This window comes from Tursiops truncatus, chromosome 20, assembly GCF_011762595.2.
Source record: "Tursiops truncatus isolate mTurTru1 chromosome 20, mTurTru1.mat.Y, whole genome shotgun sequence".
Taxonomy (NCBI): domain Eukaryota; kingdom Metazoa; phylum Chordata; class Mammalia; order Artiodactyla; family Delphinidae; genus Tursiops; species Tursiops truncatus.
In genome coordinates this window covers 44,842,472-44,870,320 of record NC_047053.1, presented here as the reverse complement: position 1 = coordinate 44,870,320, position 27,849 = coordinate 44,842,472, and the positions used below count along the sequence as shown (strand labels likewise).

The following is a 27,849-nucleotide window of genomic DNA, read 5'->3' as shown; positions in this document are numbered from 1 at the left end:
CCCAAATCATACCTCTAGTTTTAATCTCGCTAGAGCTTCGGTCCACATTTCAAACTGTCTCCTAGACATTTCCACCTCATTTTCCCATCAGTAAGCCAAATCCAGCCTACCTAGATAAGAAGCATCGCAGGATCATAAGCACATTGGAAGGAACCATAGAGATGATCTAATCTAGACCTGCCGAACCAGGGAGCTATGACACGCACTAGTGCACAGTGAATGAGGTATGGGCGGGCGGAGATGTTCATCCTCCCAGCCCCCAGCGTGGCTGGAGCCTCTGGACCAGTCACCTCTGTTCACTACAGCCTCATCCTCTGATGACCTTCAGAGAGGGGGGCGGGGTCTGAGAGTGAGCAAGAGGCCACCACTGGCAGCCAGATGCACGGCACATCGTTGCCTACGTAGAGATGCTGGAGGAGTTTGTGTCCCAGGTGCCCAAGGAATGCAAGGAGCAACCAGTGGGCAGGAAGTTGTGAATGAGTGCATATGTGTGGCGGGGGTTCTGTGCAGGCAGCTCAGAAACTCCATCTTCACAAACTTTGATGTTGGATAATTTTGTCTGTTTGTGGCAGATGTGCCACAAAGATGTCTAAACTGTGAACTGACTATTCTAATAGTGTCTGTGTTCTGTAAACTAGGGCTTCAATCATTGTTTTGAAATACTAGCTATGATCAAGTCTGATTGGATCAAAAATCCACAAGAAATTTTATAAGCACATTTGTCAATGAAAGAAGAGGAAGAGCCTTAAATATAACTTAAATATAATTTCTACTGTTGTAAATGTTTGAACGGTTATCAAAGATGGTTTAAATTTCTTTGGGTCACCTACTACTATACAGTTTCTTGTCATTTAAAGAGATCACTGTTCAAGAGTCTCAGTCAGGAACGAGCTATTTAAAACACAAAGCTGAGAATATAAAATTAGGTACTAGGATTCAAGTTCAAGTTTCTCATGTAATAAAAATGACTTTTTGAAAAGTGTTAACAAATTCACAATTTAATATCTTCTCTAATGCTATATATTTAATTTTTATTATAATCATATTCTATAAAGAAAACATTTTATCACATTCAATAAGCTCCTCTAGTTTTCATTGGATGCTATAATGTGAAACAGTTGGAAAGTACAGATCTAACCCAGCACCTTAACTTATTTATGAGGAAACTGGGGCCCAATCAGGGTGACTCATCTAAGGTCACAGAGCTAATCACTTCCTTCCTAAACCAGCTCCTGTGCTGACTTTCTGAGTCTTACCTGTAGGTCTGTGATACATCATTCTCCAAGTTACCCACATCCAAGTCAACTCATGTTCACTTCCCTCTCTGTCGTATCTCACCCAACCTACATTCCCTCTCACATTGAAGGAATACTCCACTTTATGGGAGCTGACAGCCAGCTGCTTGCCACGTTGGCCTCCAATTTGTAAAAAAACACAGTATCTGCAAAGCGCAGTAAAGTGAAGCATGATAAAATGAGGTATGCCTGTATGTTTATTTCCATTTTGCTGCCACTCCTCCCTCAATTCACACCTTGGTCTCATGGAAAACTCCTGTGACTAGGTGACTAAGGAAGACATTTGAGCTTGGTTTAACAGTTGGTATCAGCTGGCAGTGGACTGCTAAGGTGTTCTAGCTACACTTGGAGATGGTCTTGAAAATGGTCTTGGAAGTGGCAAAAGGAAGTCTTCCCAGTGGGCAGAGCTTTGAGTTGTACTTTTGTGGTTCTCTTTGCCTTGAGAAAGACTCTACACCAATTCATGGGCCAGCTGGGTAAGGACTTAGGCTGGTGACAAGGAGGTTTGGGAGAGAGGATGTAGCTGTAGATGAACCTCAGAATAGACCTAGAAAGTGAGAGTACTTGTATCCTATATGAATATTTATCAAAATGTCCCCACTGCTGGGACTTCCCTGGTGGCCCAGTGGTTAAGAATCTGCTTTCCAATGCAGGGGATGCAGGTTCAATCCCTGGTCGGGGAATTAAGATCCCACATGCCGCGGGGCAACTGAGCCCGTGCACCACGACTACTGAGCACAAAGGCCACAACTAGAGGGAAGCCTGCACACTGCAACGAAGACCCTGCATGCCACAATGAAGACCTGACGCAGGCAAACATAAAAAAAAAAAAAAAGTCCCCACTGCTAAAGAAGCTTTAATAAATTAGTGAACAAGGGCTTCCCTGGTGGCACAGAGAGTCCGCCTGCCGATGCAGGGGACGTGGGTTCGTGACCCGGTCCGGGAAGATCCCACATGCTGCGGAGTGGCTGGGCCCGTGAGCCATGGCCGCTGAGCCTGCACTTCCGGAGCCTATGCTCCACAACGGGAGAGGCCACAACAGTGAGAGGCCCGTGTACCGCAAAAAAAAAAAAAAAAAAAAAAAATTAGTGAACAAGATGACTGGACAGGTGGGTGAAGCCCTTTTCCTAGTCAACCCAGTGCCTGCTCACTGGGGTCATGAGCTCCTCACAGGATTCTCCTCAGCAAGGCTAATCTGTTGCCACTGCAGAATGCCCGTTTTAGAAGGAATCATTATCAGGTATTATTTCTGTCATGGTGGTTAAGTGAGTCAACTTCATTGGGAGGAGGTTTATACTGAATTTGGATTTCCTTTCCTACCAGCCACGCCTTTACCATCCTTATTCTAAATGGGTTTACCAAATACCTTATTCACCATCATGGTATCTTATACATCATGGTGTATGTCTTAGTTCAGGCTGTTATCACAAATTACCATAGCCTGTGGGGCTTATAAACAACAGAAATTTATTTCTCACAAGCTGGAAGTCTGAGATCAGGATGCCAGTGTGGCTGGGTTCTAGTGAGAGCCCTCTTCCGGGTTGCAGACTGCCGATTTATTATATCCTCACCCAGAGAGCAGAGATGGGAAGCAGTCTCTCTCATAATCTTATAAAGGCACGTATCTCATTCATGCGGGCTCTACCCTCATGATCTCACCTAATCCTAATTAACTCTCAAAGGCCCCATCTCCTAATACATCACATTGGGGGGAGGATTTCATCTTACGAATTTTGTAGCAACAGAAACATTTAGTCCATAACAGCATCTGACCAAGGAACTAACTTTACAGTGAAATAAGTAAAGAAACTGGCTGTCCTATCAGATTCACTAGCCCTGTGTTGTGGACCCCGACAACCAGAAGCAGCTGGCTTTAAGGAATAGTGGAATGACCCAGGGAATTCACGCCTACTGAGCCAGCTGGAAGACAAGAGCTTGAGAGCTTGGATTCTATTTACAATGGTCCCTGGGTATCCTCGGGGAATTGGTCCAGGACAGCTCTTCCTATACCCTCCCACCCCCAGATACCAAAATCCAAGCTTGCTCAAGTCCCTTATATAAAATGGCATAGTATTTGCACATAACCTACACACATTCTCCCATATACTTTAAATCGTCTCTAGATCACTTATAATACCTAATGAGAACCTATTTTATTTGTTTATTTTTAATTTATTTTATATTTTTTGGCTGCACTGGGTCTTCGTTGCTGCGTGTGGGCTTTCTCTAGTTGCTGCGAGCGGGGTCTACTCTTCGTTGCGGTGCGCGGGCTTCTCATTACGGTGGCTTCTCTTGTTGTAGAGCACGGGCTCTAGGCGCGTGGGCTCAGGATTTGTGACTCGCGGACCCTAGAGGGCAGGCTCAGTAGTTGTGGCGCACGGGCTTAGCTGCTCCGTGGCATGTGGGATCTTCCCGGGCCAGGGATCAAACCGGTGTCCCCTGCATTGGCAGGCAGATTCTTAACCACTGCACCACCAGGGAAGTCCCGAGAACCTATTTTAAAGTAGGTTTCTTCCGTCATGAGATTGTAAACTCTGAAGGCTGTCACCATTTTTAATATCTTTCTATTTAAGTACATAGGGTTGTACTTTATATAGTGCAGGATACAGGTTGCACACTTGTAGATTCTCAGCTATATCTGAACTGCATTCATTTTGATCAATCTGAAGTGTTTTTTTTTTTAAACTGACAGTTGCCAACATTTAAAAATCAAGAGATTTCATGTGAAATGCACATTTTCACCTTCTCTTGAAAAATTCGAAGGTCTGGCCATTTTAGGCCCACATTCCCAAAGTTGCGCTCTTTAAACAAAACAGGCATTTCCATCCGCCAAAGTCCTCACCTTGCTCACTTGATTTACTTTCACTAGTCACCTGGTCCCTGAAGGCATGTAAGTTTGCCACGCTTGCTGCTCAATGGAACTATATTGAATAAATGAATTTGGCAGTTAATGCTTGTACGTTCATTTTCATTTCACATACGCGTTCTATCCTTCTAACTCCATTATAATAAGCCACTTGGTGGGCAGAATCCTGTTAACTATTTTTCCTTAAATAACTTTTTGGTGGTCACGTGCTTCAATAAATATTAATATGTTTATAAAACCTTGCTCTTAGCCCCAGACCACTGCGAGTTGAGTCTCCCTGCGTTGGTCTGGGGATGCCTAAAATTTCATCATTATGATTCGTTCCCTGGGTTTAGCCGAGACTTGGTTACTTGTCAGGTAAGGAGATTAAAATTATTTCCCGATAACACAAACATACATTTTAAAGTAGGTATGAGGTGGGAAGTTACCCTTTCCACAGCAAATAAAAAAGTTCTTTCAGAGGTGGTCAAGTTTCTAGCTGGGACCCTGGAAAAGGTGGAGGAGACTGGAATGCAGTTGCACTCTGAAGTTTATCGAAGGCTTTTTGGGTGGGAATTTTATCCGAAGAGTCTCAGAGCGACCCTCGCTCGGGTTCTGGCAGCTTTGGGCGTGGCTTCTGGCACAGCCCCCGAGTAGTTGTCACTGGGATCAATTTCAGGACTCTCTAGAGCCCAGCCTTCGGAGTTTCACATTTCTGGGGGCTCGTCTCCCCGCCCTCAGGTAATTTCCCTCCGTTGCTGGCGCTGCCCTGCCCCCTCGGTCGCTGGAGTCTCCCCCCCTGCCCGACACCCTCTCTGGCTCTTTCAGCATCAGTTTCCCCAAGGAGGCAGGAGGGAGACGAATTTGGGGGCTTCCCTGCCCTCGTCTTGGAGCCGGGGGAGGGGAGATGCGGGCAGGAGGCTCTGTGAGTTCAGGCTCGGCAGCCGGCTCCTGAGGCCTTCGGCCCGGGGCACTTCGCGAGGGAGCGACCCTCTCCTCAGAGCCGCCAGCGGGTGCAGTCCAGCCACGCCGAGCGGAGGGGGCCCGGGGCTCCCCGCCCCCGACCCGGCGTTGCCGCGCTCCCCCTAGCGGCCGCCGTGAGGCCTCGCTCCGTCCCAGGCTCGTCGGCGGCGCAGCTCACGTGACCGCGCTCCGGGCCTGCGGCCGCTGTCGGTTCCCCCAGTCACCGAGCGAGAGGGAAGAAACAAGATGGCGGCTGAAGGCGATCCGGAGTGGGGCCCCAGCAATTCGGATTGAGCCTTCTCCCTCCACCCGCTTCCGCCGGCCGGGCCCCTCCCGCCCGGCCCCGCGGGCCTCCCCACCCGGCCCCGGCGCCCCCCACCGCCACCCCTCCGCCCGCCCCTCCCCCCTCCGCTTTCCCTTCTCCCCCCGCCTCGTCTCCGACATGAGGGGCCGGCGGGGCAGGCCGCCCAAGCAGCCCGCGGCTCCCGCTGCGGAGCGCTGCGCCCCGGCCCCGCCGCCGCCGCCGCCGCCTACGTCCGGACCCATCGGGGGGCTCCGCTCGCGGCACCGCGGCAGCAGCCGGGGCAGGTGGGCCGCCGCCCAGGCTGAGGTGGCGCCCAAGACGCGGCTGAGCTCGCCCAGGGGGGGCAGCAGTAGCCGGAGGAAGCCGCCGCCGCCGCCGGCCCCCCCTAGCACCAGCGCCCCGGGCCGGGGGGGGCGAGGAGGCGGGGGCGGCAGGACGGGGGGCGGGGGCGGCGGCGGCCACCTGGCCCGGACCACCCCGGCCCGGAGGGCCGTCAACAAAGTGGTGTACGATGACCACGAGAGTGAGGAGGAAGAGGAGGAGGAGGACATGGTCTCCGAGGAGGAGGAGGAGGAGGAGGACGGCGAGGCTGAGGAGACCCAGGATTCCGAGGACGACGAGGAGGATGAGATGGAAGAGGACGACGATGACTCCGATTATCCGGAGGAGATGGAAGACGACGACGACGACGACGCCAGTTATTGCACGGAAAGCAGCTTCAGGAGCCATAGCACCTATAGCAGCACTCCAGGTACCCACCCAGCCCAGTTGCTGCAGACTCCTTCCCCACCTCCTCCCCCTTCTCCCCTCGCTCACTCCCTCTCTGGTCTCCCCCCACCCCCTCCTCCCCCCTCAGACAGAGGGGAAATGCGACGGCACATCAAGTGGCAAAAAACTAGATTTACTAGAGGAAAGAGGCGCATTGTTCAAAATGGAGATTGCATTGTTGCAGTTCGCAGGCCACACACTCGCGCTCTCTCTCCCTCTCCCCCCACCAACCCCCTCTTTTTCCTCTTAAAAATTTGTGCCAGTGCAGTGTCTCCACCGGGCAGGGTTGAAAGTTTGGCACACACACATCCATTGCATTCATTTTTCTCCCCTTGTTTTGGTTTGGTTTTTTGGAATGAAAGAAGCCTCTTGTTTTTGCAGACCTCTTTGCATTTCTAATGTGGTTTCTTTTAGATTTTTATTCTATATCTGTTCCTAAAAAGGGAATTCAGGATTTAGATAGATTGTGCCATGCAAACACACACAAAACATGCTTCTCTTCACACCCCGAGCTGTGTGGTTTTAAAAGTGTGTTAAGGAAATAGACCAGTTGGGTTAGTAGGGGAGCCTTATCTGGTCCTGTGTGTTTGTTTTTTATTCTTGAGTGCTAATGGGCGCGTGCAACAGTTGCGGGTAAATGGCCGATTAAAAAGCAAAGCAGAAAAACCAAAGGAAACCAAAACAAATTTAGTATTTCATCTGATTCAAAATCATTTCGGTAAAATGCAAAATAAAATAAGAGACCTCAGGAACATGCGTCTTAACTAATTTGATGCCTTTGCCTGAGAAATGCAGTTTCCTGTCACCTGTTGCAGAGACGTATAGTTGATCATGCAGACGCAATTGCTGAAGATGAACTTTTGGACCAACTCCCAAGTCACACAGCAGAAGTATAGGGAGATTTATTGCAAAATGACTTTTTATTTTCATTCTGTTTCTGAGGATAATAGTCCTCCCTGATCTGTAATGAATTTCTCCATGGTGACTCCTCTCCTATTTTCTCAGAGTTCCTCTAGGCTGGTGCTGAGATACGTTTTGTTTATTTAAAAAACACACACATACACACACACAATGGCGGCTTTGTATTAAATGCGTACTTGCGGCTTACTAAATTGTGAAAAAAACCGTAATTTATAGCGATAACCTACAAGACTTTTCCTTTATATTTTTGTTAATCTGGATTAACTAAATTAGAATCCAGTTTTCAGAGCATTTAAAAAGTAAAGTTCGTGAGAGAATAGGATCTTAACAAAGTGATAAAGATGTGTCACTTGTTTTTAAAAGAGACTAGGATAGTAGAAGTGGTTAAATTTAAGTGTGTCTGTTTTTTTATAAATACCTAAATACTCATTGGAGGAGTATGAGTATTAAGTCAGATGTTAACCTGTTTAGATTGTCCTAACAGCACATGAAAAAGGTAATTTCTTTTGCCTGACAGAATATCTGCCTGTCTTTGGGGTCGGGTGTGGGGAGAGCTGGCAGGAGAATGAAGGGAATGAATCAAATGTCAAGTGTTTGTGTCCTGTATGTAGAAGGGACTACACACCATTCTTCATTTCTTGCCAACTTAATTTTAGTACATCTTTTATAGTAATAGTTTTTACTTTAAGAAATCACATGTGGTCTTTTCTACCAAGAGCCCAGAATGGAAAGACCCGTGGAGAGTAAATTACACTATTGGAGGAAGTTTTCTCAGATGAGACAGAGCTAAGGTGTTTTGGCAGGGTGGTTCAGCTAACTTTAACTCCTCTTTGAAGGCCTAGAAAATAATATTTAGGGTTGAGAGCCATGTATATGCTGAGTTAAATTACAGTTTGTGGTTAGGTTTCCTTTTTTAAAAAGATGCTTATATCTTTATGTACTTCCATGACATTTCGTTTTTTCTGATGACATTCATAGTGCACCTTGTGTATGCTTGTCCTATCTTTATGTGAAATTATGGATTATATATGCTTATATTAATCTTATACCACCTGCATTTCCTAGTACAGCGTGTCTCACACAGCCGGTGCTCATCAGAGATTGGTTGGACAGATGATTGTTAGTAGGTGAGAACTTGTAATAAATGAAGTTGTGCTAATTCTACTGTGGGTGCCATAATTCCTAAATATTTTGGATTTGGGAAACTAAATATTGGTCTAATTAGATTTTGATACATTGACCAGGGAATGTTTTTAGCAGCAGAGTTAGTGTGTTTTGAGCTGCTGTTTCATATTGCTTGCCAGGCATTTTCCTTCCTTTATTGGATGTGGTGTTAACGTGTTAGATGTTTTACTTTTTGAAACATTATTTCTCAAGATTATGGTAGAAGAGATGATACATTTTGCGTTCTAAACTTTTAGAATACGTCTGCTTGCCTAGAACAATGCATGACAGTGAGTTGTTTAGGCTAAGCACCTGTTTCATTAGTTTTATTGTCTGTACTTCTAGGTAAATGTATGTGCTTTGGAAGGAAAAATGTATGTGCTTTGGAAGGAAAAATGTTCTAGATGGTTTGATATCCCCAAGCTCATAAATAAATGTGTTTGGTGGATTTGAATCCAGCTGTATTGTCAGGGCTCAGAGAGGAATATACTTTATTGGTAATTTAGAGAAGATTATTAAGCTTTGTAAACTAGAATGTTGGCTTAAGTACTAAATATTCAATTCCTAGTATAAGAAATTACTCATTCATCTATTCATATGTTGAGTACTTTGTAGGTAATATACCTGTTGATGCGAAGACATTGGTTGATGTTACTAGCTTAATTTTCTAAAACCATATATTTAAAAAAGTTTATTCACTGGAGGTGAAATGTTTTCCTTTTAATGGAGAGAAATTTTAAATGGGTACGTAAGGTTCTCACATGACAGATATTATTATAGGTATAACAATTTGTTAATACAAAATTGAAATCATCTAGTTTTGCTTAAATTCAAGGCATTTGGTTGAATGAGGCTTTTATTTTTATTGTTAAAATTTAGAGTTATTTCAGCCTGTAGGTTTTATGACATAGTTTGCAAGTACATTGAGAAGGATTGTGTAGAAAATCTTTTGAATAGGCATTTGGTAAAGTTCTGACAGCACCTTGAAATCAAGCATTTTCTAATTCAAAAAAGTTAAATTAGACTTTAAACAGAATAGTTCTTGCATTTAACTTGTGTGGAACATCTGAGAATACCTAGGTGGTATTTTGATTTTTTTTGTTGTTGTTGTTTTGCGGTACGCGGGCCTCTCACTGTTGTGGCCTCTCCCGTTGCGGAGCACAGGCTCCGGACGCGCAGGCTCAGCGGCCATGGCTCACGGGCGCAGCCGCTCCGCGGCACGTGGGATCTTCCCAGACCGGGGCACGAACCCGCGTCCCCTGCATCGGCAGGCGGACTCTCAACCACTGCGCTACCAGGGAAGCCCCTTGGTGGTATTTTGAAATTTGGAGCTTCTGATGACTTCAGAAAGCAAAAGCGCTGGTGTTGCCCTGGGAGAGTTAGTGATTTATGTCCTCTAAGGCAGGGGTCCGGTACTGGTCCGCAGCCTGTTAGGAACCGGCCTGCACAGCAGGAGGTGAGCGCGAGGAGTGAAGCTTCATCCGCCGCTCCCCATCGCTCGCATTACCGCCTGAACCATCACCCCCCCCCCCCACCCCCGTGCATGGAAAAATTGTCTTCCATGAAGCCCTGGTGCCAAAAAGGTTGGGGACCTGTGCTCTAAGGATTATGACAGTGGAGATGGGTGGCGTAGGTGCCATGAATGAACTGTAGATTGATATGAAGCAGAATTTGTTACCTGCTGGCAGTATTTATTCTCACTGGTGTCAACCAAGTATCTTTTCATTGTGCTTGGAATTCCTGATTGCTACAAGTGAGGTACGAAGTGCAGTGGAGATTTAAAGGAGGGTGAGATCATACCCTATTTGGGGGAGTTGGTGTGGGTGTTATGCTTCCTGGATGGACATGTGGCTAGTGAGGATGGACATGTGGCTACTGAGGATGGACAGAAGAAGGGAGGGAGCAGCATGAAGCAAGGCACTGATTCTAAGGTGCAGGCAGGCTTAAGTAACCTGCTTTAGCAAGAGCCTGAGTATGTGAATAGGAAATAAAAAGATAAAGCACCATTGTTGGGCAGTACTTAGAGAACCAGGCTATAGCATCTCCTCTCTCCCTCATTTGTAGGATAACAATTGGGGTAGATCAGTGATCCTCAGTCATTTTTCACTCCTGGAACACCCAGGGGATTTGCTGTATTCCTATCAGCACCATGTGGGAGCATGAAACAAAACCAAATCAAATCGTGGATACTGTTAAATCACTGATGCAGCCAGTTCTTTCCCCCACAAATTGAGAGAATTAATGGAAGAGGTGATTTCTGAAGTCTCCTCCCCTCCCACCCTCCTGTCTATTTCAGGTCTATTTCATGTGTGGGTATTGGGGATCAATCAGAAGATCTGGAAACAAGCGGGATATGATTTCAGGGGGACATCAGGAAGTTTAGCATTACTTCTGTTCTGCAGGATGGATTGGAAGAGGACAGATAACTGGTGGGGATCTGGATGGGTTTTGTAGCCCTGGATGGGAAGATCAATTCAGGAGGTACTTCAGAATTCTCCAGCATCAGAAGTGTAGACAGAGGAATGCATCAGATATGCCTCTGTAAGAGTGGCAATGCTTTCAGTAGGTACAGGAATTTAAGATTATAAGGGAAATTAATGAGATCTGTTTTCAGGTATTGGTACCTGAAGAGGTTAAACATGAGAATTAAAAGAAAGAAAATGCGGGCCCCAAAGAGTTATGAAAAAGTTGGACAACATGACCTGTGGGTATTAGAGAGGTGTGTCTGAGGTATGCAATAATAGATGGTCTGTGTACAGCTCAGGCTCAGTACTCTTCTGGTGTATATTTGGAAGTGGAGCTGGGTATTGAAATGTGGGTGTGCAGCAGGAATGAGGATATTAAGGCCAGGAGCTCTGGTCTGTTCCGTTAGGTCTGCCTTTCCTCCCTCTTCAAGACCCCATGTCCTCCCTGTGACTGCAGATCCTTGGTGGGGGGGTGCCACGGGTGAGAAGGTGGTGGTAGTGGTGGCAGACTGGTAGTCTGGGTGACACAGACAGGAGGAAATCCTAGTAGATGCCCTCTTTGCATTGGTTAGATTGCTCCCTCCCTGGTCCTTAGCCATGCTCTGGGGATCTCTTCCTAGAAGTCTTCCCAGAGTTCTGTTGCTCACCTTGGTCTCTTCTCTCTCTCTTTTTTCTTTTTGGCTGCACCGCTTGGCATGTGGGATCTTAGTTCCCCGACCAGAGATCGAACCCGCGCCCCCTGTAGTAGAAGCACGGGGTCTTAATCACTGGACCGCCAGGGAAGTCCTCTCTTCTCTTTGAATGCCTCTTATAGCAGTTATAGCCTCATCTTCGTAATTTAGCACTAGTTTAGCACTGACCCTCATTATTCTAATTTTTTTCATGCTTTCAGTTCTTTAAAATGATAAGCTTCAGGAGACAGAACATTTCTTAAAAAAAAAACTTACAAAATGCACTTTAAAAGATAGTAAAATGCAGATAGTATTAAAATGCATATAGCTAAATATAACGTTTTAATTGTTTGGTATACTGGTATGTATCAGATTATTCTGTATATTTTTCTAGATACTAAGTTACATTCCTCAAGTATTTTTTGATTGCTGGTTGATTTTTAAAAATAGTAACAGTAAGAGCTAACATTGGACATCTAAATTACTGAATTATTTTTGAGAAGTATTTAATAAAAATTACATTTAAAAAATACCAAAAAATTGGGAATTCCCTGGTGGTCCAGGGGTTAGGACTCTGAGCTCTCACTGACGAGGGCCCAGATTCAATACCTGGTTGGGGAACTAAGATCCCACAAGTTGGCATGGCAAAAAAAAAATTTTTTTTTAAATTATACACACACACACACACACACACACACACACACACACACAGTTTTGCATTTTTAAAATAGCAGCTTTATTGAGATACAGTATACGTACCATAAAATTTACCCTTTAAAAAAAGTGTATTATTCAATGGTTTTTAGTATATTCACGGAGTTGTGAATACATCATCCCTATCTAATTCCAGAACGTTTTTTATCACCCCAACAAGAAACCCATATCCATAGCAGTCACTCCCTGTTCTCTTCCTCCCCTGCTCCATCCCCTGGCAACTATTACTTCATTCTCTGTTGATTTGTCTCTTTTGGAACTTTCTTATGAAAGGAATCATACAATATGTGGCTCCTTTCACTTAGCATAATGTTTTCAAGGTTCATGGATCTTGGAGCATGTAACAGCACTGTATTTAAATAATATTCCATTATATGGATATGCCGCATTTTGCTCATCCATTCATCACTTCATGGATATTTGAATTGTTTCTACTTTTTGGCTGTTATGAGTAATACTGCTGCTAACCTTCGTGTATAGGTTTTTGTCTGGACAAGATGTGTTTATTTCTCTTGGGTATATCCTAGGAGTGGAATAGCTGGATTATTACAAATACAATTTTAGTAGAATCTTTATAACCAGACTTATTTTGTTCATTACAGTAGTTTTAAAACAGTTCTCTTAGGATGAATGAGAGCTGGTTTGTAAATCTTCCAAAATATCTATGATTTTTGGATTGCTTTAGGTCAGCTTGGAGAATTTATACCAGGGTTTGTCAGAGAAGGAGCAGTGTAAGTGGAGTCGTTTTCCCACATAGTCAGTGTGAGGGCGTCTGGCAGGCTTCGGAGGCACCCACATATGTCAGCCCACCGCAAAATTTTAGGCTGTCATGATACGTGAGAGTCTCAGGATTTTAGATAAATCTTTTATGAATGTCAGGGATCTAGGGAGGTAGCATGTAGCACAGAGTTTTAAAGAGTGAAGGATCTGGAACCAGTCCTCATAGGTTTGAATCTGGGCTCTGTGATGATGGGCATTTTGCTCAGCTCTTTGTACCTCACTTTCCTCCTTTGTAAAATGGAGATATCATAGTACTGAATTCAGGATGTTGTGAGGGCTGAATGGGTTAATGCATGTGAAGTGCCTAGAACAGTGCCTGGCATATATATAGTAAAGATTCAATAAATAGTAACTATTATTGTCTGTTGATTTGTTCCTGAACTGAAAGTGGATATTCTGTAGGGATATAGGGACCTTACAATGTAGTGAGGTAGTATTTTATTCTGTCGAAAGCTGTCAACTGACTCACAAGGTATAAAAATATTTTAAGCACCACATTAAATAAAAATGTACCTGAAAATAGAGCTTTATTTTCCCCCCTTTAAAAGAATTACTAAATGTTTAACTTACCCATTCAAAACATTCAGTTTACCTAACATCTGATTTATTCTAGAACTATAATAAATAATACATTTCCTTTAGTTATTTACAGGGGTCAGTTAAAGTAGAAATAGTGCCCTTGAGAATTTCAGCTCTTTGGTAGTTCCTCTCCTCCATGCCATTTTCCTCTGCCTGTTCCTTAAACACCAGGTTTCCAGGTTTTCAAACCAGCCCCTGGCCCCCTCACTGTCTCCCTCCTTCCCCTGAGATCTCATTTATTCTCAAGTTGTTTTTAAAAATTGCAATGAAAAATTTAAAAATAGTGTAGATTTACTCCTTTGGGAAAATACATATAATATAAAGATGAAAATGAAAATGATCTGTAATCCCACCAACCAAAGATACTCACTAGACATGTTTCTGTGTGTGTGTATATATATATATATATATATATATATATAATTCCACTTACTGTAACCTGCTTTTATCTACACATTTTTTAAAAGTTATAACTAGGATGACACTAAACAAACTGTTTTTCCCTGATATACGGCAAGGTTTTCCCATATCACTGTATCTTTATCAGTCATCCATCCCTAATGATTAGTAATGCTGAGTTATCTCTTCACGTGCTTATTTGCTGTCTGTGAAGAAAATCATTGGTGAAGTGTCTGTTGAAATATTTTGCCCGTTTAAAAAATATTTATTTATTTAGGCTGTGCTGGGTCTTACTTGTGGCATACGGGATCTTTAGTGGCAGCATGTGGACTAATTAGTTGCAGCATGCATGCAGGATCTAGTTTCCCGACCAGGGATTGAACCCAGGCCCCCTGCATTGGGAGCGCAGTCTTATCCACTGGACCACCAGGGAACTCCCTTTGCCCAGTTTTTAATTGGGTGGTTTTCTTATTATTGAATTTGGAAAGTTCAGCTAACATAATAATTATTTATGATATATAATTTCCCAAAGCTCTTTTCTCTGTTCCTTTTTCAGAGCATTCTCTTCTTGGATGCAACATCCTGACTTATCTCTCTAAGGATATTTATATAGTTTTTTTTTTTTGAAGATTTCTTCTGTTTCTTTTGTTTTCTCAGATTCCTTTCTTAGGTTTTAGTTTTTTCTCTTTGATATTGGAGACTTTTTTCAAGTGCCTCGTGATCCTCAACTGTTCATATTTAGGAGTGAAGCACTGGGTAGCACTTTGTGGGTGGCCATGGGTTGTCAGCTGGTGGGTTTCACTGCAGAGTAATTGGGCAGTGGAACCCCAGGTATCAATATTTGTTTTTGTTTTTGTGAATTTTTGTTTTCTCTTTCACTCTTTTTTTTTTTCTCCTGTGAGTCTATTTGGTTTCTTAAGGGAAGATTTCTTAAATCTTTTTTCCTGGGGCTGGGAGTAGGGGTCCGAGGGCACGTGACCAATATCCTGGGAAGCCAGATGAGGGAGGGTGACTAGGGCTCACACCTTGGAGTAGGCACACTTCACTGAATTTCTCTGTTAGGAACCTTGAGCCAACTTTTTTTTTTTTTAAGTGTGGTGTAATTGACATACAACATTATCTTAGTTGCAGGTGTACAGCATAATGGTTTGATAGATATATACATTGCCGAATGATCACCACAGTAAGTCTAGTTAACACCTGTCAACATACATAGTTACAAAAACATGTTCTTTTTCTTGTGATGAGAACTTTTGAGATCTGCTCTCTTAGCAACTTTCACATATACAATATAGCACTCTTAACTATAGTTACCATGTTGTACAGTACATCCCCATAACTTATTTGTATTGATATTATAACTGGAAGTTTATAGCTTTTCACCCCCTTCACCCATTTTGCCCACCCCCATCCCCTGCTTCTGGCAGCCATCAGTCTGTTCTCTGTAGCTATGAGCTTGCTTGTTGGCTTGTTTTTTAGGTTCCATATATAAGTGAGATCATACGGTATTTGTCTTTTTCTGTCTGACTTATTTCACTTAGCATAATGCCCTAAGGGTCCATCCATGTTGTCACAAATGGCAGGATTTTCTTCTTTTTTATGGCTGAATCATATTCCATATATGTATATTGTGTGTGTGTGTGTGTATACATCACATTTTTTTAATCCATTCATCCATCAATGGATACTTAGGTTGTTTCATGTCTTGGTTATTGTAAATAATGTTGCAGTGAACATGGGGGGTATAGATGTCTTTATTTTTTTTTGCGGTACGCGGGCCTCTCACCGTTGTGGCCTCTCCTGTTGTGGAGCACAGGCTCCGGACACGCAGGCTCAGTGGCCATGGCTCACGGGCCCAGCCGCTCCGCGGCATGTGGGATCTTCCCGGACCGGGGCACGAACCCGTGTCCCCTGCATCGGCAGGTGGACTCTCAACCACTGTGCCACCAGGGAAGCCCCTAGATGTCTTTTTGAGATAGTGATATCTTTTCCTTTGGATATATCCAGAAGTGGAATTGCTGGATCATATGGTCATTCTATTTTTCATTTTTTGAGGAACTTTCATACTGTTTTCCATAGTGGCTGCACCAATTTACATTCCTACCAGCAGTGCATAAGGGTTTCCTTTTTTCCACATCCTCGCCAACACTTGTTATTTCTTGTCTTTTTGATAATAGCCATAATAACAGGTGTGAGGTGATACCTCATTGTGGTTCTTTTCTCTTTGTTCTAGTATGTTTTTACCTTTTGTACTTCTTTGTTGTCAATTTACCAAGTGTTGAGAGGAAAAGGATATTAGCTCATGTTACATATTTATCATATATAAAGTGAAGTCTCATTAAGTATTTCTTTACAAAACGGTTAAAAAATAACTTATCTAATACTTATTCAGCGTGCAAGGTACTGTGTTAAAACCTTCACAGAGATCCAGTGATGGATAAGAAATGGTCCCTACTCTCAGGTCTTTATTCTTTCAAGAGGGAATAATAAAACAGTGCATAAATATAAAATAATATAGGGCAGGCTGTGGTAAGTGCTGTAAGAAAAACAATTAAATTAGGGAGAGAGATCATATTCTATATATTTGGGAGATCAGAAATGGTGTCAAGAACAAGGTTGAATTTGAGATATTTCTTGAAGATTGGGTAGGATTTCTCCAGGTGGAGATTGAACAGAAAGAGAAAGGAGGAGGTGAAAGGTAACAGATGACAGGAAGGTGAACGTTCAGGGACTGCGTACTTGATGTCTGAGTGTGGAGGAGGCGAGACTGTAGAGAAGTGGAGATTATGTTTTGGTCCAATTTGAATAAATGCCAGTCTGAGGAATTTGAACTTAGTAGGCAGTGTGTAGTCATTGAATGTTTTAAAAGTGGCGTATGTCATGATAAAGCTGAGCTTTTTGGGAATTCCCTGCCGGTCCAGTGGTTAGGGCTCCACGCTTCCACTGCAGGGGGCATGGGTTCGATCCCTGGTCGGGGAACTAAGACCCGCATGTCATGTGGTGCCGCCAAAAAAAAAAAAAAAAAGCTGAGCTTTTTGAAAAATAATCTGGCTTTGGTGTATAGGATTTATTGGAATAGGAGGGGGCTGGTATAATAACTTTTCATAGCTACCTAAGATCCCATCCTAAGGCTTTACCAAGTAGTTAAGCTGTGCTGTACAGTCATTCCTTGGTATCTGCAGGCAGTTGGCGGCTGGACCCCCCCCCCCCACCCCATGATACCTAAATCTGCTGGTGCTCAAGACTGTTACATAAAATGGTGTTGTACAGTTGGCCCTCGAAATCCTTGGATGCCAAACCTGTGGATATGGAGGGCCGACTGTTTACGTTTGCTGTGATTACCTGTAGTGACTAAACCTTTAGATAAATCTTGGTTCACATTCCTGGTTTTTTTTAAGGCTTTTACTATGTAATACTAATAATTATAAATATTATATAACATATATATTAGGTAATGTATAATATACGTATTATACTAATACAATATGTGTCATTATATTATAAATATTAGAAATATATTTCCACCAGCAGTGTATGAAAGTGCCCATTTCACCAGCACCAGTTATTTATAAACCATCTTTGCATCCAGTGGGTTAAAAGCCCTCTTGTTTCTCTTGTTTGAATTTGCATTTTTTGACTAATAAAATTTAATGCTTTCATGACCTCTGACACCCAAATCTCTGTAGTCATGGTTTCCTTCCTGTGTTTTAACTAATGGATGAGTGAATACTTCTTGAACCCCTCCACTTAGAAGTCCTGTAGGCACATCCAGTTCAACATGTTCCAAATAGAATTCATGCTTTAGAGACTGCTCCTAACCTCCCATTTCCTTGTTCAGTGAATAATGGCACTGCCCACTGAATTGCCCAAGTCAGAAGTGAGGAAGTACCAGACTCCTCCCTGTGCCTCACCCTCCATGTGCAGGCTTGTCACCAGGTCTTGTGAAGTTTACATCTTACATATCTCTTAAATATATTTCAGCTCTCTTGTCCATCCATGCTAATGGTTACCTAAATCAGGCCTTCTTTATCCCTTACTTGGCTTCTTAAGGAAACAGCCTGCCTGCCCGCCTGGGCTCCTTTTGTCCATTCATCTCTCATATCCATCTTCCACGTACATACTCCTCTGCTCTGAGACAAATCTGACCATGTTATGCCCTTTCTTAAAAATCTGTGGGAAAATGATTATGTGCTTTAGTGTAGGTGGATAGTTCTGACTTGGCTTTTGCTTCCTCTACCAGCCTCATCTTCTGTTGCTTCATTTATTTGTTCACTTATTTTAAAAATACCTGTTGAGAACCTACTATGTTCCAGGCACTCTTTGGGATGCAGCCAGGAATAAAGCAGACATGGCCCCTGCCCTGAAACAGCAGGGAAGGTAGCCAGTGTAACAGTGAGAGAAGTGCTTCCAAAAGGGGCAAGTAAGAATGACTTCATGGGCGTGGGGCGGGGAGTGTCAGAAAAGGCCTCCCTGAAGAGGTGACAGGTGAGCTCCAAATGGAAGTAGCCGGCAGAGGGGAGGGGAAAGAGGATTCTAGGCCATAGGATCACCACATGCAATGGACTGGAGGGAAGACCATGAAGGATTTCAAAGCCAGCAGTGCTGTGATCAGGTTGGTGTTTTTTAAAAAAAAGTCCCTCTGGCTATAGAATAGATAATGAATTGGAGTGGGATAAGAATTGATGAAGGGAATTAGGCTGTTGAAGTAGACCAGGTGACAGATTTTGTACCTTGGAGAGAAATATTCAAAAAATAATTTAGTATTTAGGATGTCACATCTTAGTGATAGATTGGTTAGTTGGGATATGGTCAAGGTTGAATTGACTTCTAAATCTCCTTTATTTCTCTCTTTATTCACAACTTATTTCTCTTCACCTTTAATTTGATTGTGAAGTAATGCTGAATTCTTTGTAAAAGTTCCCCTCAAACACCTCGTAGTGGGGCTTCCCTGGTGGTGCAGTGGTTGAGAATCCACCTTCCTATGCAGGGGACACGGGTTCGATCCCTGGTCTGGGAAGATCCCACATGCCACGGAACAACTAAGCCCGTGTGCCACAACTACTGAGCCTGTGCTCTAGAGCCCGCGAGCCACAATTACTGAGCCCGCACACCACAACTACTGAAGCCCGCTCGCCTAGAGCCCTTGCTCCACAACAAGAGAAGCCACTGCAGTGAGAAGCCCACGCACCGCAACGAAGAGTAGCCCCCGCTCGCCGCAACTAGAGAAAGCCTGTGTGCGGCAATGAAGACCCAACACAGCCAAAAATAAATAAACAAAATAAATAAATTTATTTTAAAAAAAAAAACACCTCATAGTTATTCACTGCTGTGATGACTAACTCCTGGTCACCCATCCATCACCTTCTCCAGCTTGTCTTCTCTGGTCACCATTCCCTTTTCCTTAGGTGAGACTAAGTTCCTTTACCTCTCCCTAACCCCCCAGGACCATGTGCATTTATGTTTAGTTTCCAAATATTTCAAGGTGTTCTAGGTTTCTTTCTTTCTGTTACTGATTTCTAATTTAATTTCATTGTGTTCAGAAAGCATACTTTGTATGACTTTAATTCTGTAAAACATTTTTAGAGGTTTGTTTTGTGCCCCAAAATGTTGTCTGTCTAGGTGAACGTTCCAAGTGTACTTGGAAAAGAAGGTGTATTCTGCTGCGGGTGGGTAGAGTGTTCCATAAGTGTCAGTTAGGTCAAGTTGGTTGCATTATGAACGTCTTCTGTATCCTTGCTGATTTTCTACCTGCTTGTTCTATTGATCACCAAGAGAGAATTGTTGAAGTCTACAAATATTGTCATGGATTTGCCTATTTCTCTTTGGAGTTCTGTTAGGCTTCATGTATTCTGAGGCTCTGTTATTAAGTACTAAACATTTAGGAAGGATTATTTGACCCCTTCATCATTATATCTTTATTTGTTAAGACATCGTACTGAAACGGACTCTAATTATCTGTCTGTCTCCTTCATCCGAACCTGTCTTAGGGCAGGGAGACTCTCATTCATCTCCCTCTCCTTCGTGCCGCTCAGTCTCTAGCATGCAGTAGGCAGCACAGGTAATTGTTGAACTGAGTGTATGAGTCAAAAAAAATTTCTCTAGATTCTTTTCACCCTTAGTTCTGCCCTGTCCAGTATGGCAGCCACTAGCCACGTGGGGCTATTTAAATTTAAATTGAGTAAAATTCAAACTTCAGTTCTTCATTGACACTAGCTACATTTCCAGTGCCCAGTAGCCATGTGTGATGTAGAACATTTGGGTCACTTCATATCATCACAGAAAGTTCTCTTGGGCTGACCGTGTTACTGTCGCCAGTCTGCTTCTGCTAAACTGTGAGAATTTACCTAGCATCCCTTTTTCTCTAGCCTTTTATTTGCTCTGAATCCTGCGCGGCCTGGGTAGCCCCAGCACTTGGCTGTGGTTCTTCTCTGTTAAGCCTGTCAGCCCAGCGTTATTTGTGGATGTGATGGTGTTGAATTTCTGCAGTGAGACTTGGGCTCATCTTTGCGACGATGGCATCGTTTGTTGTTCTCTGGGGTAGGGGAAGAGGTAGTCAGCTAACCTTCAGTTTTAGAAAATCTGCCATGGTCCTGATAAAATTAAGCTAAGTCGTAGATGCAGGACAAAAGGGAAAGAATTAAAATTCAGAGACTTTTGGGTGAGAAATTTAGTTTGGTTACTCAGGGAATTCCTGTATTGTAAAAGTTGGTATGTGAACTGAATTGTCACATACTGGTGTGTTGTTTCAGTTGTCTTGAGTTCTATATAAAACCTCTTTCTCAGGAGTCTCTGGACAAATGATTTAATTACTTCAGTAGTTTTCAAGGAAAAGACATCACTTTTTGAGTGGAATTCTTTTGTTACCTAACCAATGTTAAATTGCAATTATGGAATCTCAGAAGATTTGCTAAGAAAGCTCATGCTTACACTCTTCTCTACTCATGGATGTGTTCTAGAATTCACACACTTGGGAGACTGTGTGGCCAAGTGATTCATACTGAATGACAGTGTTCAGTAGGTGCAATTTCTACATTTTGCTGCTATGGCTTCCTGCTTGGTTTCAGGATGTTAACATTGCCTCCTTTGAGGTCTGTTTATAGTGTATTCTATTTATGGAACTTAAAAAGCATTTCAGAAACGCACATATTAATCTGTGTGGAATTTCTCTTCTTGTTCTTTTTCCTTCTAATGCTTGCATAGCTATATTGAGACTTGTCTGAGGAAATAGTCCAGCATTTAAAGTAGCTAATAGAATTTTAGCCCTTCCCATCAGCGCAGTTTTCCCTGTTTTTCTAAACATCAAAATTATTTCACACACTCTTTGCAGTCTTAGTAAATTACCCTTTTCTCCAACTTATGACCATAATCTGCTTTCACAGTGTTATGCAAATAATTAAAAAATTAAAAAGTGATTTTACTGTAATTTCAGATACATATTTGAACTTTTTAGCTTGAATTGTCTGGGTGAAATGCCTCAAATTTCTGATTCTCTGTAAACTTGGAAGATTGCCTTTATCCAGATATATTATTATCCTTAATTGCCTAAACAGCTTGAGTTATAAAATCTCCCTGCATTTCAGGAGAAACCTAACAATGGGAGCTTGTTTATGGCAGGGGACACAAACTCAAATGCTACAGGGTCCAAGTAAATTAAAGATGTGAAGTGGCCTTTTTTTTCCTTTATTAATACAAAACTGCATTTGCTGTTAAAGTTTATTTGCCTTGAAAAACTAACCCTATTGGAATTTTAGTCCCTTTTTGCTTTTACAGACAGTGCTGTTGTAAATGTGCTAGAGATGTATCTTTAGTCACCCAGCCTGGTGTTTCTATAAGGTAGATTCCTAAGAGTAGGGTGGTTGGGTTACATTTCATAGGCTGAGCCAGGTTATACTCTCATTACTATTGTTCTTAGACCTTCCCTAATCCGTGTTTATGTGGCTTTTAAATTGACTTTTTCTGGAATTTACCGAAGTTTACTCAGACCTTTAGCGGGTATTTTTGGATATAGACTAGGCCCAAAATCCTTTCCTCATCAATTTATTGGTAAATACACTTATTTATAATATGAAAGCCTGAGGTTTAGCTCCTAAATTGGGAGGCAGATGTCTCTCTTCAGAGTTTTCTGGCCAAGTGGGAATGGAATTTTTTTTATTGCTTCTTAGCTTGAATTTGACCTTAGAGGCGTCATTCCTCTGCGGGCCTTATTAGTTTACTCACCTGTAAAGTGTAGATTGGACTAGATGATCTAATGGGCAAGGGATTGGCAGACTTTTCTCTTAAAGTGCTGTATAGTAAATATTTTAGTCTTTGTGGGCCACACTGTTTCTGCTGCAACTACTCAACTCTGCCACTGTAACATGATAGCAGTTGGAGACAATAAGTAGACAAATGTGTATGGCTGTGTTTGAATAAACCTTTATTTGTAAAAACAGTCTGTGGCTGGCCATAGTTTGCCAACCTCTTTCTGAGGTCTTGACATTCATTAATCTGTGATTTGGATAACTAGGTTAGGAAAAAAGCTTTGAATTTTTAAAATAACACTTTTTTTTTTTTTTTTTTTTTTTTTGCGATATGCGGGCCTCTCACGGTTGCGGCCTCTCCAGTTGCGGAGCACAGGCTCCGGTCGCGCAGGCTCAGCGACCATGGCTCACAGGCCCAGCCGCTCTGCGGCATGTGGGATCTTCCCGGACCGGGGCACGAACCCGTGTCCCCTGCATTGGCAGGAAGACTCCCAACCACTGCGCCACCAGGGAAGCCCCTAAAATAACACTTTTGAAAGTCTAGTAAGAACTTCAAATTTTATTTTTGCTTTTTCTCTTTATCAGGAAAGAAATAAAGAAAATTTAGAAAACTCAGAAGATAACATTAATATTTTGGTCACTATCCTTTGATAACCAGCTTTGTGTGTATATTCATGAGGAGTACTTACATGTGTAGAAACGTACATATTTTTTATAAAACTGGATAATGCATAATTGGTTTTATGAATCTTTTCCCTTATAGCATGAAATCTTACTGTATCTTTAAATAATTTGTGTATGAAAATGTCTGCTGTCATGGAGCTTCTAGTGGAGAGCTCATGGATTTTAAAAATTAATTTTGTATTTAGCCACCTCTTCTCTTTTCTAATAGTTTCAAATAGCTTATTTTTTGATTGGGTTGGAATTTCTAGGAATAACATTTCATCAGCTTCAAACATGAAGCATATACATACATCTGCTTTTCTTATATTTATACCTCCTTTTTGTTTCTTTTCAAATTGCACTGTCTACCACCTCTAAAACAATGTTAAATACTAGTTGAAATGAGAAGCATCTTAGTGCACTTTCTAAATTTAATGGGACTGATGCTAATATTTCACTGTGAATTGTTATGCTGACCATTGACTTTTTTGTTTTGTTTTGTTTTTTGCTATCCTAATAAGCATAAAGGGATATTTCATTTTGGTTTGGAATTTAAGTGCTTTGTTGCCTATGTGATGTGCATGTATTTTCTCCTGGTCTGTGGCTTGTGTTTCACTCTCTTAACTGTCTAATCAATGAGCACATTTTGTCTCTCCATTAATTCAAGTCTTTGATCTCTTTCATCAGTGTTTTATTGTTTTTGGCCTACTGGTCTTTTTCATATTATTACATTTGTACCTAAGTATTTGATGATTTTTGGTGCTATTACAATTAGTACTTATTTTTTAAATTTGAATTTCCAGTTATTTATTGTTATAATAGAAATATAATTGATTTTTGTGTATTGATCTTTGTGACCTTGTTAAACTCAACTGTTAGTCTAATAGATTTTTTTTTTTTTGTAGATTTCTTGGGATTTTCTACATAGGTAATCATGTTGCCTGGCAAATAGAGATGATTTTATGTTTTCCTTTTCCAAGCTGGATTTTCTTTTTCTTATTGAAGTATAATTGATTTACAATATTGTGTTAGTTTCAGGTGTACAGCAGAGTGATTCAGTTTTATTTAATTCTTTTTTTCGATTCTTTTCCATTATATTTTATTATAAGATATTGAATATAGTTCCCTCTGCTATACAGTAAATCTTTGTTGTTTATCTGTTTTATGTAAAGGTAGTGTGTATCTGTTAATCCCATACTCCCAATTTATCCCTGTCCCCCCTTCCCCTTTGGTAACCATAAGTTTGTTTTCTATGTCTGTGAGTCTGTTTCTGTTTTGTAAATAAGTTCATTTTTACTATTTTTTTAGATTCCACATATAAATGATATCATATAATATTTGTCTTTCTCTGTCTGACTTAACTTCACTTAGTATGATTTCCTCTAGGTTCATCCATGTTGCTGCAAATGGCATTGTTTCATTGTGGTTTTATGGCTGAGTAATATTCCGTTGTGTATATATACCACATGTTCTTTATCCATTCCTCTGTTGATGGACACTTAGGTTGCTTCCACGTCTTGACTATCGTAAAAATTGGTTTCTAATTTAACTTCATATGTCAGAGAACATACTGGGTATGACTAAAAATGTTTAAAAAATGAAGTCATTTGAGATTTGTTTTATGACCCAAAGCATTGTCTGTTTAGGTGAATATTCCATGTGTACTAGGAAATAAGAGTCTGCTGCTGTTGGGTAGAGTGTTCCATAAATGTGATTAACTGTTGTTGATAGTGTTCTTAAAGTCTTCTATATCCTTGCGGATTTTCCATCTACTTGTTCTGTTGATTACTAAGAGAGGAGTGTTGAAATCTACAACTATTGTTATAGATTTGTTCTCTGTCTCCTTGCAGTACTGTATGTTTATGCCTTATATATTTTGTGGCTCTGTTATTAGGTTCATAAACATTTATGGTTGTTGGTCTTTTGATTATTTGACCCCTTTATCATTATGAAATGACCTTCTTTACTCTGGTAATATTCTTTGCTTAAAATCTACTGTTTGATATTAATATAACCAGTTCAGCGTCTTTCTTTTTGAATAGTGTTAGCATGGTGTATCTTTTTCCACCCTTTTCCTTTTAGTTTGTGCTATGTCATATATATATATATATATATATATATATATATATATTTTTTTTTTTTTTTTGCTGTGCTGCATGGCATGCGGGATCTTACCCCATCCAGGGATCGAACCCGTGCCTCCTGCGGTGGGAGCGCAGAGTCTTAACCACTGGACCTCTATGGAAGTCCCTAGTATATATTTTAAAGGGGTTCCTTGTTTTGTTTTTTTAAAAAGCCAGTCTTCTGACAGTGAATTTAGGCTATTTACACTTAATATAATTTTTTTTTTTTTCTTTTTTGGCCGTGCCTCACAGCTTGGTTTGCAGGGTCAGTTCCCTGACCAGTGATTGAATCCGTGCCCTTGGTAGTAAAGCATGGAGTCCTAACCACTGGACTGCCAGGAAATTCCCGTCTTTTTTTTTTTTGGTTCCTCTTTTTCCCTTTCCTGCCTGCTTTTGGATTAGTTGAACATTGCCCTATTTTAATTTATTAGCTTTTTGGTTTATGTCTGTGCTATTTTTTTAGTGGTTCCTCTAGGAATTACAAAATACTTATCTACTTAAAGTTAGCATTTTATCCCTTTAAGTAAAATTTAAAAGTGTCACAACCATAGAGGTTCCCTTATCCTAGCCCTCTCCCCAGTGCTATAAGTGTCGTATATATCTACAGTTGTCCCTCTGTATCTGTGGGGGACTGATTCCCAGGACCCTTGTGGATACCAAAGTCTCTGGATGTCAGATCCCTTGTATAAAGTGGCACCGTACAGTTGGCCCTCTGTATCAGACTCTACATACATTAAAGCTCCACTAGATGATGTTACAATTTTTGCTCTCAACCACTGTACATATATATATATATTTTAACTGTACGTATTTTAAAGAGTTTAACTGTACGTATGCTTAAGAGTTGAAACAACCTTTTTTGTTTGTTTTTTAATTTCTTGTTCTTCCTTTATTCCTGAAAGTCCAGTTTTCACTCTGGTATCATTTCTGTTTCTTTTACCATTTTTACCATTTGTTTTTTTGTTGTTCTTTCATAATTGAGATTTTATTGGCTGTTTTGAGGATCAGTACACAGACATTTCAATTTGTACAAATTCTTAACATACATACCAAAACTCTAAAAAATCATGTAGTTGTGATTCTTTTCTGAACAGTTATTCCAGTGACTTTCCAACTTAAAATGTGGAGGCAAATTTTCCTTGACAGGATATCAAGTACCAGTATCTTCAAATATTGATATGCTGTTACATCATTAAGTCTCACTAATTCACAATTTAATATCACATACACTACATACTAAAATTGTCGATCGTCTACAGCACATTAACAAAATTACTAGAAGAACTGGACTACCATGACCAAAGATGTTACAGAGTACACAAAATTCTGACCAGGAGAGCCAAGATCAAGGAGTGAGTGGTTTGCTTTAGGAAACTCTGTTAGTTTTCCTTCATCTGAAATGTTTTTATTTTGCCTGAATTGTGGAAGAGTATTTTTGAAGGATATAGAATGCTGGGTTGATATTTCTCTAAGCACTTTAAAGATGTCCCATTCTCTGCGGTTATTTGAATTATTGTTCTCTCATATGTAATGTTGTTTTTTCTCTTGCTGCTTTGTAGATTTTTCTTTAGCTATTTGTTCTGGAATTCCTTCCGTACTCTGGCTTGCCGGGGGGGGGGGGGGGGGGGGGGGGGGGGGGGGGGGGGGGCTTTTCTTGATCTACTGGCTAGAAAGATGTGAGTTTCTTGTAGATTCTGTAGTTGGAGCCTCCCTTGAGGCAGGGGCCGGAAGAGGGGGAAAAAAAGTAAAATAACAACAAAACAGGGGATTTCCCTCATGCTCTTCAGCACACAGGGGACCCTTTTCCTCAGTCCTCTGCCTGAAAGACAGGGCTTCTCTGAGTTTTTTCTGTTCATGCTTTTTGCCGTAGATTCACTGTGAGCTTGTTCTATTCCAGGAGAGAAAATAGGGAAACAGTCCTCTGCTTGTTGTTTGTTGTTGCCTCTTCTAGTTTCGACTCCCCTACCTGGTCCTTGTGCTTTTGCTTCCCCCCTCCCCCCCATAATCCTTTGGTGGTTGCTTTTTCTGTATTTTGTCCAGAGTTTTCAGTTTAGTGGAGCCATTATCTCCAGTGAACTTATTACTCCATCTTGGCTTGGCTTTGGACCACATTCTTCTTGTGAGCTGCATAGTGTTCCCTTGTGCGGAAGTACAATATTATAGTTTTTTGTTTTAGCCAGTTCCTTACTGGGTGGACATTTAGGTTATATACAGCTTTGGCACTGTTGCAAACAATGCCAAAATGAATGTACATGTGAGTTATGTTATATGGTAAATTCTTAGAAAGGGGATTGCTAGATTAAAAGGTATGTATTATTCTGTAATTTTTCATAGATATTTACATATAGTATGCTTCTGGATTTTATTTGCTATTTTTAACTTTATTTTAATAACTATGATTGACCCATCATTTCTTTTGTGGAGGGGGTGGTACATGTCTTTTGTTATTAGGTTTTGGTGTCGCTGTTATCCTGTTTTTTTTTTGTTTTTTTTTTTTTTTTATCCTGGTTTTTTTAAGAGGACTTTTAAAATCTTTTCTTCTTTTTCTGTCCTCTGGAATGTTTTGAAAACCATCCTGGCTGGGTGCTGTTTTAGGGGCAAGAGCTCGCTGACATCTTCTTCAGTTTCTCCCATAATTATTGGTTTGTTTTCTGTTCTTTGATTTAGTTTTGGTGTTTGGTAATTCTCTGACGGTCATCCTTTCACCCAGGTTTTAGACTTTATTAGCATTCTTTTAATAGCTTCTGTACCTGTGGCAAGTTCCCCTTTATCATCACCAATTTTATTTATTGTGCTTGGTCCCACCTTTTCTTGATTAGGTTAGTTCTAGTTGTGCCCTGTAGATTGCCTGTCTGTCCTCTTTACTCACTCCTCTACCTCCTCTTTGTGGACATTTGAATTTGTGACCTGCGTTCATGTTAGCTATTTAGTCAGTCTACTAGAGCTGTTAAGATT

General features: G+C 41.5%; 1 protein-coding gene across 15 annotated transcripts in view; it reads left to right on the top strand.

Annotated features, from left to right (window-relative positions):
- The first annotated feature begins 5,275 nt into the window (after window positions 1-5,275).
- The window catches only part of BPTF (bromodomain PHD finger transcription factor), a 139,518-nt gene continuing 116,944 nt past the window's right edge, over window positions 5,276-27,849 (top strand). For 8 of the 15 annotated variants that reach the window (XM_073797486.1, XM_073797483.1, XM_073797487.1 and 5 more), the window contains exon 1: window positions 5,278-6,158. In XM_073797486.1, the coding sequence (XP_073653587.1) occupies window positions 5,546-6,158 (613 nt within the window). In that variant the 5' untranslated portion in view covers window positions 5,278-5,545. Of the gene's footprint in view, window positions 6,159-27,849 lie in introns of all 15 variants that reach the window. The other 7 variants (XM_033848354.2, XM_019944393.3, XM_073797481.1 and 4 more) reach the window with 5 other exon arrangements.